Source organism: Anomaloglossus baeobatrachus, chromosome 5, assembly GCF_048569485.1.
Source record: "Anomaloglossus baeobatrachus isolate aAnoBae1 chromosome 5, aAnoBae1.hap1, whole genome shotgun sequence".
NCBI lineage: Eukaryota > Metazoa > Chordata > Amphibia > Anura > Aromobatidae > Anomaloglossus > Anomaloglossus baeobatrachus.
Window position 1 is genome coordinate 316,883,955 of NC_134357.1, and position 12,503 is coordinate 316,896,457.

At 51.6% G+C, this 12,503-nt stretch overlaps 1 protein-coding gene across 1 annotated transcript in view; it reads right to left on the minus strand.

The window, feature by feature from the left end:
- Positions 1-12,503, minus strand: part of FASN (fatty acid synthase) — a 196,418-nt gene that overhangs the window by 120,046 nt on the left and 63,869 nt on the right. Inside the window, exon 12 of the mRNA XM_075349737.1 lies at positions 46-140. Coding sequence (XP_075205852.1) covers positions 46-140 — 95 coding nt within the window. The remainder of the gene's footprint in view (positions 1-45; positions 141-12,503) is intronic.

The following is a 12,503-nucleotide window of genomic DNA, read 5'->3' on the forward strand; positions in this document are numbered from 1 at the left end:
TGTAGGAAAACCTTTTCTGAGACAGAATGGAGACATAGGCATTACCTTTGGGCCAGATATAGTCACTGTATCCTCAGAGTTATGGCAAGCCGGCACCACTCCCTCCGGACACTGAACTTTACATTCCTCCCAGGTCAGCCCTGACAAGAGTAAAGAAGCCAATATTATAATAGTTAATCACAGGGGAACAGCCATATTTACAAAAAGAGAATTCAGATAGAAAATCATAGTCATAAACTCTGTATTGTACTGTTCTTCTGTTATTCTTCCTGTATTAATAAAATGAACATTGCCTTGTTAAAAGGAAGATGTCACTAGAATTTTGCCATCTAATCTGAGAGTCAGAGACTGATTCTAGAGATGTGTCACTTTTTTCACTGTCATCTGAATAGCCCTATATAATAACACTAGAAGGTGGCCCGATTCTACGCATCGGGTATTCTAGAATTTACGTATTGTGTAGTTCATGTATGATTTTTGTTATATATATGTGCGGTATGTGCGTATATTTGTGTGTGCAGCGTTGTCTGTGTGTGGGTGTCTGTGTAGGGCAGTTGTTTGTGGTTTCCAGTGTGTGTGTGTGGTGTGTTGTGCAGTGCGCGCGCGCGCGTGTGTGTGTGTGTTGGGGGGAGGTGTGCACTCTCCATCGTGCTCCATCCCCTATGCTGCGCACCTCCCATCGTGCTACATCTCCCATCCTGCGCACTCCCAAACGTGCTCCATCCGCCATGCTGCGCACTCCCAAACGTGCTCCATCCGCCATGCTGCGCACTCCTCATCGTGCTCCATTCCCTATGCTGCGCACTCCCCATCGTGCTCCATCCGCCACGCTGCGCACTCCCCATCGTGCTCCATCTCCTATGCTGCGCACTCCTAAACGTGCTCCATCCGCCATGCTGCGCACTCCCAAATGTGCTCCATCCACCATGCTGCGCACTCCCAAACGTGCTCCATCCGCCATACTCCACACTCCCCATCGTGCTCCATGCCCCATGCAGCGCACTCCCCATCGTGCTCTATCCCCTATGCTGCGCACCCCCCATCGTGCTCCATCATCCATGCTGCGCACTCCCAAACGTGCTCCATCCGCCATGCCGCGCACTCCCAAACGTGCTCCATCCGCCATGCTGCGCACTTCCAAACGTGCTCCATCCGCCATGCTGGGCACTCCCCATCGTGCTCCATCCCCCATGCAGTGCACTCCCTATCGTGCTCCATCCCCTATGCTGCGCACCCCCCATCGTGCTCCATCTCCCATGCTGCGCACTCTCAAACGTGCTCCATCCGCCATGCTGCGCACTCCCAAACGTGGTCCATCCGCCATGCTGCGCACTCCCAAACATGCTCCATCCGCCATACTCCGCACTCGCCATCGTGCTGCATCCGCCATGCTGCGCACTCCCAAACGTGCTCCATCCGCCATGCTGCGCACTCCCAAACGTGCTCCATCCGCCATGCTGCGCACTCCCAAACGTACTCCATCCGCCATGCTGCGCACTCCCAAACGTGCTCCATCCGCCATGCTGCGCATTACCAAACGTGCTCCATCCGCCATGCTGCGCCAGCATCAGCCTCTCTACCCGCATCATCAGCCTCTCTGCCCGCAGCATCAGCCTCTCTCCTCCCAGCATCAGCGTCTCTGTCTCTAGCATCAGGCTCTTTCCTTCCAGCCTCCCTCAGCATCAGCCTCCCTTTCCCAGCCTTCCCAAGGATCAGCCTCTCTCTTCCCAGCCTCCTTCCTCCCAGCCTCCCCCTCCCAGCCTCCCTCAGCATCAGCCTTCCTCTCCCAGTCTCCCCCAGCATCAGCCTCCCAAAGCATCAGCCTCCACCAGCATCAGCCTCTGTTCTTCCAGCCTCCTCCAGCATCAGCTTCCCTAAGCATCAGCCTCCCTCGTCCCAGCCTCCCTCAGCATCAGCCTCTCTCGTTCCAGCCTCCCTCAGCATCAGCCTCCTCTCCCCAGCCTTCCCTAGGATCAGCCTCTCTCCTCCCAGCCTCCTTCTTCCCAGCCTTCCCATCCCAGCCTCCTTCAGCATCAGCATTTCCCTCTTCCCCATGATCAGCCTCTCTGCTCCCAGCCTTCTCCAGCACGCCCTGCTCCTCTGCCGACACTCACACACCCGATCGCATGCACTCACACACACACCCGATCGCATCCACTCACACACACACCCGATCGCATTCACTCACACACACACCCGATCGCATCCACTCACACACACACCCGATCGCATCCACTCACACACACACCCGATCGCATCCACTCACACACACACCCGATCGCATCCACTCACACACACCCGATCGCATCCACTCACACACACCCGATCGCATCCACTCACACACACCCGATCGCATCCACTCACACACACCCGATCGCATCCACTCACACACACAGACACTGACGATATCGCACTTACGCGCTCATACTCACAACATCCGGGGATATCACATGCTTCTGGCCATGTGATCCTCCGTCAGGTCCTGGAAGATCACAACAGCACATTTTCGCCGCCGAGAAGCAAGCGATATCCCAGGATGTCGTGAGTATGTGGATGCGATGTGAGGTGTGTGTGAGGTGTGTATGAGAGTGAGTGTGAGTGTGATCTGATGTGTGTGTATGTTTGTGTGTGTGCGTGTGGACCTTCCGGCGCAGCAGGACCTTGATGGGCTTGTAACCATGCGAGCATGGTTACCAACGTATCCACACCACTCCCACCACTGCCGTGGGAGCGGGGGCCGGGGGAGGGGGAGGGAGTACAGTACTCACCTCCGTGACAGCGCTTGTAACCATGCGAGTATCCACACCACCCCTTTGGGAGCGGGGGCCGGGGGAGGGGGGGGGGGTGTTGGGGGGGGATAGGGAGTACCGTACTCACCTCCGTGACAGCCGTGTCAGTTAGAGAAATGCGCGGGGGGAGGGAGGGGGTGGGGCCAGAGCTAACGTGCATTGCGTGAGGGGGGCGGGGCGTGGCGTGGCTGAATTGCCAATGCCTGCAGGGTGCCGGGGCGAGAGGCCAATCTGTGGGGGGGGCGGAGCCTGGGCGAGCGGCTGGCCAATCCGTGTGGGGGCGCAGCCTGGGCGAGCGGCCAATCCGTGTGGGGGGGCGGGGCCATGGCGAGCCCAGCGGCCAATCAGCTTTGTGTCACCGTAAGGACACAATTTTGGAGCATGACAGACAGACAGACAGATAGACAGACAGACAGACAGACAGACAGAATAAGGCAATTATATATATAGATTGGTCCTAGTGCTGTTTGATTGTCATTCGGTCAGCACAAGTCCATATAATACGCTCCTCTAAGGCTGTGTCCGCACTTTGCGTCGTCGTAGTTGCAGTTCTAAACGCATCCTTTGGCAGAAATTGCTTTTGCCAAAGTTGGTTTGGAGCACAGAAACGCGATAAATACGCATGCGTTTTTACTGAGTTTTAGGCGTGTTTTTAGCGCTTTTTACATGCTTTTTCATTGCTTAAAGACAGATGCGTTTTGAACATAAAGACACTGCTAAATAACAGTCAAACACTATGAAAAAATGGAAAAAAATAGAAAACAAATTTAATTATTTAAATCTTAACGAAAATAGTTATATTTAATATAATTATAGCGGTTTTATACTATTTATCGCCATAATTCCAATAAAAAGAGAATTTTGTTACTTACCGTAAATTCTTTTTCTTATAGTTCCGTATTGGGAGACCCAGACCATGGGGTGTTTAGCTTCTGCCTCCGGAGGACACACAAAGTACTACACTAAAAAGTGTAGCTCCTCCCTCTGAGCTTATACACCCCCTGGTAGCCAGTCCTAGCCAGTTTAGTGCAAAAGCTGAAGGAGAATAGCCACCCACAAGTAGAACCGAGTAAGAACCGGAACAACCGGAGACTCTGTCCACGACAACAGCCGGTGATAACACACGGAACAAGAAAATTGCCAACAGGCAACAGGGAGGGAGCTGGGTCTCCCAATACGGAACTATAAGAAAAAGAATTTACGGTAAGTAACAAAATTCTCTTTTTCTTTATTGTTCCTTTGGGAGACCCAGACCATGGGACGTTCCAAAGCTGTCCCTGGGTGGGAATAAACAGAAAAAACTAAGAAGTAGGCGGAGCCTAACTTCACAAGTGGGCGACAGCCGCCTGAAGGATGCGTCTGCCCAAGCTCGCATCTGCCGAAGCATGAGCATGCACTTGGTAGTGCTTCGAAAAGGTATGCAGGCTAGTCCAAGTGGCAGCCTGACAGACTTGTTGAGCCGTAGCCTGGTGCCTAAAAGCCCAAGAGGCACCGACAGCTCTGGTCGAGTGTGCTTTGATCCCCGGCGGGGGAGGCACCTGAGTACTCTGGTAGGCGTCCGAAATGGTCGATCTAATCCAACGGGCCAAGGTCGGCTTAGAAGCAGAGAGACCCTTGCGCCGCCCTGTGGTTAGCACAAAAAGAGAGGTGCACCGCCTAAGCGCAGCGGTGCGAGACACATAGATCCGGAGAGCACGCACCAGATCTAGAGTATGCAGCGCTTTCTCAAAGCGATGAACAGGGGCCGGACAGAAGGAAGGCAAGGAAATATCCTGGTTAAGGTGGAAGGGAGAGACCACCTTAGGAAGAAAGTCCGGGGTTGGACGGAGAACTACCTTGTCTTGGTGAAAAAACAAAAAAGGTGACTCCGAGGAGAGCGCAGCCAAATCAGAGACTCTCCTGAGAGAAGTTATGGCAACTAGAAAGGCCACCTTTGAGAAAGACGATACAAAGAAACCTCCCTAAGGGGCTCGAAAGGGGGTTTCTGCAATACCGTGAGGACCAAGTTAAGGTCCCAGGGATCCAAGGCGGAATGATGTGAGACGCACCTTGCATGAAGGTGCGGACCTGAGCCAGCCGGGCGAGACGCCGCTGGAACAGCACTGATAGAGCTGAGACTTGTCCCTTGAGAGAGTTGAGGGACAGTCCTAGCTGCAGACCGGACTGTAAAAAAGACAGAAGGGTCGGCAACGAGAATGGCCAAGGAGAATGGCCGGAAGAGCGACACCAGGACAGGAAAATTTTCCAAGTCCTGTGATAGATCTTGACGGAGGAAGACTTACGGGCCCGAGTCATAGTGGAGATGACTTCAGGAGGAATACCAGAAGCTGTCAAAATCCAGGACTCAAGAGCCACGCCGTCAATTTGAGTGCCGCAGAATTCAGGCGGAAAAATGGACCTTGCGAGAGCAGGTCTGGACGGTCCGGAAGATGCCACGGCATCTCCACGGACAGTTAGAGCAGGTCCGGATACCAAGCTCGCCTGGGCCAGTCCGGTGCAATGAGGATGACTCGACGGCCCTCCATTCTGACTCTGGGACAAGAGAGCTAGAGGGGGGAACTCGTAGGACAGACGAAACTGGGACCAGTCTTGAACCAGAGCGTCCGCGGCGAAGGCCTGAGGATCGTGGGAGCGAGCCACGTAAACCGGAACCTTGTTGTTGTGACGGGATGCTATTAGGTCCACGTCCGGAGTGCCCCACTTGCGGCAGATTGACTGAAACACTGCCGGGTGCAGGGACCACTCGCCACCGTCCACGGATTGACGGCTGAGATAATCTGCCTCCCAGTTTTCTATGCCAGTGATGTAGACTGCGGATATGGTGGACTTGGAGTCCTCCGCCCATTGAAGAATGTGTTGGACCTCCAACATTGCCAGGCGGCTGCGTGTCCCGCCTTGGTGATTGATGTAGGCAACCGCTGTCGCGTTGTCTGACTGGACTCGAATGTGCCTGCCCGCCAACAGGTGGTGAAAGGCTAGGAGAGCTAGAAGCACAGCTCTGGTTTCCAGCACATTGATTGAAAGGGCTGACTCGGACGGAATCCAAGTGCCCTGTGCTCTGTGGTGGAGATGTACCGCTCCCCAGCCGGATAGGCTGGCATCCGTGGTGAGAATCACCCAGGACGGAGTCAGGAAGGAGCGCCCTTGGGACAGGGAGAGGGGTCGAAGCCACCACTGAAGAGAGCTCCTGGTCCGTGGCGACAGAGCCACTAACCTCTGTAAGGACGAAGGCCGCTTGTCCCAACAGCGGAGAATGTCCAGCTGCAGAGGACGCAGATGGAACTGGGCAAAGGGAACCGCCTCCGTGGAGGCCACCATTTGACCCAGCACCTGCATCAGGCGCCTGAGGGAATAACGGCGGGGCCTCAGGAGAGAGCGCACCGCTAGCCGGAGAGACTGCTGTTTGATTAAGGGCAACTTCACCAGTGCCGGCAAAGTCTCGAACTGCATCCCTAGGTACGTGAGACTCTGGGTCGGAGTCAGAGTGGATTTGGGAAGATTGACAATCCACCCGAATTGGGCTAGGGTGGCGAGAGTGAGCGAAATACTCCGCTGACAGTCTGCGCTGGATGTACCCTTGACCAGAAGGTCGTCCAGATAAGGAAGCACTGCTAACCCCTGGAGGTGCAGGACCGCAATCACTGCCGTCATGACCTTGGTGAATACCCGAGGGGCCGTGGCTAACCCGAAGGGGAGAGCCACGAATTGGAAATGATCCTCTCCTATCGCAAAACGTAACAAACGCTGATGTGAAACTGCGATTGGCACATGTAGATAGGCATGTCTGATGTCGATGGACGCCAGGAACTCCCCTTGGGTCATTGAGGCAATGACTGATCGTAGAAACTCCATGCGAAAATGCCGCACCCGGACATGCTTGTTGAGAAGCTTGAGATCCAGGATGGGCCGGAAGGTACCGTCCTTTTTTGGAACTAGGAAGAGATTTGAGTGAAAACCTCTGAACCGTTCCTGAGCGGGAACTGGGACAATCACTCCGTTTGCCTGCAAGGACGCCACGGCCTGCGAGAAGGCGGCGGCCTTGGAGCAGGGGGGAGTTGAGAGAAAAAATCTGTTTGGAGGGCTGGAAGAGAATTCTATCCTGTAGCCGTGAGATATGATGTCTCTCACCCACTGATCGGAGACTTGCTTTAACCAAGCGTCGCCAAAGTGGGAGAGCCTGCCACGGACTAAGGACGTGGCTGGAGCGGGCCAAGAGTCATGAGGAAGCTGCCTTAGTGGCAGAACCTCCTGCGGTCTTCTGCGGATGCGCTTTTGGGCGCCAGTTGGATTTCTGATCCTTGGCCGAGTTAGCGGACGAGGCGGAAGGCTTAGAGGATGACCAGTTGGAGGAACGAAAGGAACGAAACCTCGATTGATTCCTACCCTGGGCGGGTTTCCTGGTCTTGGTTTGTGGCATGGAAGTACTCTTCCCGCCAGTAGCTTCTTTAATGATTTCATCCAGCTGTTCACCAAACAGCCGTGAACCAGCAAAAGGGAGCCCAGCAAGAAACTTCTTGGAAGAAGCATCTGCCTTACACTCTCGAAGCCACAAAATCCTGCGGATAACAAGAGAATTAGCTGAAGCCACCGCAGTGCGGTGAGCAGCCTCTAGCATGGCAGACATGGCATAAGATGAAAAAGCTGAAGCCTGAGCAGTTAAGGTAACCATCTCAGGCATAGATTCCTTGGTGAGGGAATGCATCTCCTCTAGAGAAGCAGAGATGGCTTTGAAAGCCCACACTGCTGCAAAAGTCGGGGAAAACGCGGCCCCCGCAGCTTCATACACAGATTTGGCCAGAAGGTCAATCTGACGGTCAGTGGAATCCTTAAGTGAGGTGCCGTCAGCCACCGACACAACGGTCTGGGCCGAGAGCCTAGACACCGGAGGGTCTACCTTTGGGGAGTGAGACCACTCCTTGACCACCTCAGGTGGAAATGGAAACCGGTCATCAGAACCACGCTTTGGAAAGCGTTTGTCAGGGCAGGCCCTGGGTTTGGTCACAGCAGTCTGAAAACTGGAGTGGTTAAAGAACACACTCTTCACTCTCTTAGGCGAGGTAAACTGATGCTTTTCCGCCAAAGAGAGTTGCTCCTCTGACACTGGCGGATTGAGATCCAGCACAGAATTAATAGAAGCAATCAAATCACTAAGATCTGAGTCACCCTCAGAGAAATCGATGGGATACATAGCCTCCGAGCCCCCAGTGAGGGCATCCTCCTCATCTTGAGAGTCAGCTCTTGAGACAGAGCCGTGGGATGGGGAGGGGGAGGAAACCCTGCGCCTTCTCTTAGAAGGACGGGGTCTGGGATCAGATGATGAATCCTCCGTGAGCTCCGATGGACGGATGGATAGGAGTCCTCTGTCAAGAGTATTAGAGGCACCCTGTGAGGGGGGCTGATGCATATTCATCAAAGTCCTGGACAAAAGCCCCATGGACTCAGCAAATGACTGGGATATGGACCTAGAAAAGGACTCTACCCAGGCCGGGGGTTCAATCACAGGTGCAGTAGCAGCCTGAGAGACCACTGGGGGTGAGACTCCAGACTGTGGCACCGCCAAGTTAGAGCAGACATCACAATGTGGATAGGTGCTCGGCTCAGGCAGCAGGAGCTTACATGCAGTGCATGCAGAATAAAGCTTTGGAGCCTTGCTCCTTGTGTGAGACATGCTGCTGGAGTGGGGGCTTTGCAGAGAATGAACCCCAGGGAGAATATACAGAGGTCCACAACCGGAGACCGGCTGTGGCTTACCAGACCGCTGACCGCGGTGTTGTGTGCCCTCCAGATCCCGAAGCCCGGTCCCCCAGTCGCAGCACCTCAGCAGAGATGCAGAATGCAGGATGTCCCAGAGCAGAGTGAACTCTGCCTGAGAAGAGGGCGTTCCTATAAAAGAGCGGGAACTGGAGGGCTATAGAGACCTGCAGGGAAGGAGGGACGCCCCAGCAGTGGGGAGTGTCCCTCCCCTGTGTAGAACGGCCGCCGGGAGGAGCCGAAACTGTCCCTCTGCATGAGTGACATGCGAGGGAAGGAAAATGAAACTAGGCCTCCGGCGAAGCCGGGGTCTAAATTTAAGCGGCGAGGCCGACAAGCAGGCACCATCGGCGCGGTTCTCAGGCAAAAGCTAGAGAACCCGTCGGAAAAGTTAAAACAATCACATACAGCATACTCTCCCCTTACAATAAAAAACCGGGACCCCCAACATAAACGTCTCAGGTACTTCGCTGCTGAGACGCAGGGCCATGTCCCTGGGGATGAGTGCTCCGGTCCAACAGAATCCTCAAGGGGCTGTGGATGGAGACCGGACTCCTGCCAGGCATGGAGACCGTGCTGGCTCCCACTTCAAGCCAGAGCCCAGAAGGGATGGTGAAGGAGCGCGGCATGTAAGGCTTCAGCCTTGTAAATCAACCTTAACAACACCGACGACACAGTGGGGTGAGAAGGGACATGCCGGGAGTCCAGACATGGACCCGCTTTTCTTCAAACTCTTTCCAAAAGTCAAACAAATCAGATGAGAATGCATGTGTGGATGTATGCCTCCTGACGCAAAGCGATAAACTGGCTAGGACTGGCTACCAGGGGGTGTATAAGCTCAGAGGGAGGAGCTACACTTTTAAGTGTAGTACTTTGTGTGTCCTCCGGAGGCAGAAGCTAAACACTCCATGGTCTGGGTCTCCCAAAGGAACGATAAGGAAATTAATATTTTTCATTAATTTAATTGTCAGACTATGTGTGTGTGTAAAGGGACATATCATTGCATTATTTTGATGTCATAAACGCATGCGTTTATTTAGTCCAAAACGCATGTTTTCTGCAGCTAAAAGCATGTAAAACGCTGGAATTTTGATGTTTGTTGCTTTTTACAACTTCTCATTGACTTCAATGTTAGCAAAACGCTGCCCAAATGGCAAAAGCAATTGACATGCTGCTTCTTTGAACGCAGAGTTTTTGCCCAAAATTATGCAAATTAAACGCAGTGTTTTGAACAGCAAAGTGCGAACACGAAATCCACATTTCCCATAGACTTTGCTGGAAAATCAAAACACATGCCTTTTGGCATGAAAACGCAGCAGTTCAAAACGCTGCTGAAACGCAGGTAAAAACGCAACGTGTGGACACAGCCTTTAAAGTGCCATTAGTCTCTAAGGCTATGTGCCCATGGGACTCTGTACCCGCGGATATATCCGCAGGTAGGTCCGCAGGTTTACCGCAGCAGATCCTCGGAATCCGCTGCTATCCATTGCTGCGGTATTCCAGCGAAATAGCTGCGGGAAACCTGTGGACATTCATGCGAATTACCTGCGGAAGTCCCGGCCTCTATCTCCATAGTGGAGGACCAGGATTTCCGCAGCTATTTCCGCAGGAATAAATGACGTGCAGTTACGTGCGGCTGCGGGAGATTCGCAGCATATGCCGCAGCCGCACATACCGCAGCATGGACACAGCACTGCCCACGTCCCATAGGATAACATGGGAAGTGTCTGTACTTGCTAAAACCTGAGGATTTATCTAGAAAATCCAGATAAATCCGCAGGTTTTCCGCGGCAAAATCTGCGGGTACACACAAAGTGGTTTTCAGGCAGGGAAGCCAATGAGGTTTTCAAGTGGAAGACGTTTCAAAATATGTCAGCTTTTTTTTCCCCGTAGTGTCATTTTTCTTTTTCATTTCCCAGGCATTTTAAGGGCTTATGCGCACGTAACTGTTGAATATTCTGCAGCAATTGGACAGCACATGTGCACGTCTAATCGCTGCAGAAACACTGCATAATGGATGCAGTTTTTCTGTACAAAAAAAGCCGATTTTATGCGCTCTCGCTGCTGCCCCCACCAGAGACAGAGTTTAGTGACAACTAAATAAAGTTTGAACATTCAAACACTAGAAAAAAAATGAAAATAAATAAATAAATAAATAAATAAACCTGTAAAACATACACTATAATGTTAATTTTCCATAGACTTTGCCTGGAAATCAAAACGCATGCAATTTTGCATTAAAACGCTGGTGAAACGCATGAAAAAACGCAACGTGCGCACATGGCCAGATTGTGCAGGGGACGCAGGACGCATGCATTTACGCTGCAGTGCTATACGCAGCGTAAATACATGCAATTACGCCCTTAGTCGTTTTTGACAAGTGGAACTTTTTACTAGCATTATTGGGGAGTTTGTTTTTTTTTACTGTTTTTTTTGTAGGCTTTTTTCTAACTCCATTCAATAATAAGGAAACAACTAGCGGTTTTCAAGCAGAAATGCTGCCCAAACGCTCAAAAAGATGCCCAAGCTTCCTCCAGGAGTCAATTGAGCCTTCCAATTTTCATCTTCAGATTAGAAAAAAAACCTAAAGAAAGGTCAGGTCACTTCTTTTAAGGCCTCATTTACACGTCTGTATTTTTTACTCCGTATTTTTTACTCCGTATTTTTAGCCCAAAACCAGGATTGTTTCCAATATACAAAACGTATAGGTTTTCTCTGTACTTCTTCTCCTGGCTTTCGCATACAGACACTGATGAAAAAATACTAACTGATGTGTGAATGAGGCCTAACTGCTTGGCGTCTTTGGTAATTTCAAGTGGCGAAAAAACTCTGAAATATGATACCGTATATGATTAGCACGTTATTTTTACATACAAATGCATATGTTCATTGAGTTCAGAGTTTAGGTAGAACTTTTTCAGGTGATTTTCAGGTGATCTGAGCTGAAACCACCTGAAGAAGATGTGTGTCTAACCTTAGGCTACGTGTACACAATGAGTATTTGGTGAGTTTTTTACCTCAGTATTTATAGCCTATCTAGCAGTCACCTCCCCTCCATTCCATGAAGGTGTGTGTGTGATCTGCTTCTCCTGCACCTGTGGTGCCTCCACTTAGTGGGGGTTTAGCTGTATCCTGCTAGAGCATCAGTTTTTGGCCAGGGCGATGTACACACTGCAGCCCAACTTGCTGTGAGTAATACTTGATTTTTGGAGGACATTATCCTCTTATTGTTGCTTTTTTATATTTAGTGTAGGGACCTACAGACATGAGGTCCCTTGACGAGGGTGTAGGCTTACGTTTTATGGCCATAAATACCAACAAAAACCTCATATTTTTTTGTTTGTACAGGATACAGCCAGGCCCCTTTCTGTTGGGCCTTGCATTGTAGAGTGTCTGTCCGTGCATGATATACAGTGGAGTACGGCTTGGCAGCCCGCCTGATCTAATAGAAGGGCGTTACCTAATAGGCTGCGGGTTTGTGACTGTGTCATCTGCATGTGAACAGCGCTCTATGCAAGTCACTTGTGTGCAGTTTTATCATCTAGCAGTCACCTCCCCTCCATTCCATGAAGGTGTGTGTGTGATCTGCTTCTCCTGCACCTGTGGTGCCTCCACTTAGTGGGGGTTTAGCTGTATCCTGCTAGAGCATCAGTTTTTGGCCAGGGCGATGTACACACTGCAGCCCAACTTGCTGTGAGTAATACTTGATTTTTGGAGGACATTATCCTCTTATTGTTGCTTTTTTATATTTAGTGTAGGGACCTACAGACATGAGGTCCCTTGACGAGGGTGTAGGCTTACGTTTTATGGCCATAAATACCAACAAAAACCTCATATTTTTTTGTTTGTACAGGATACAGCCAGGCCCCTTTCTGTTGGGCCTTGCATTGTAGAGTGTCTGTCCGTGCATGATATACAGTGGAGTACGGCTTGGCAGCCCGCCTGATCTAATAGAAGGGCGTT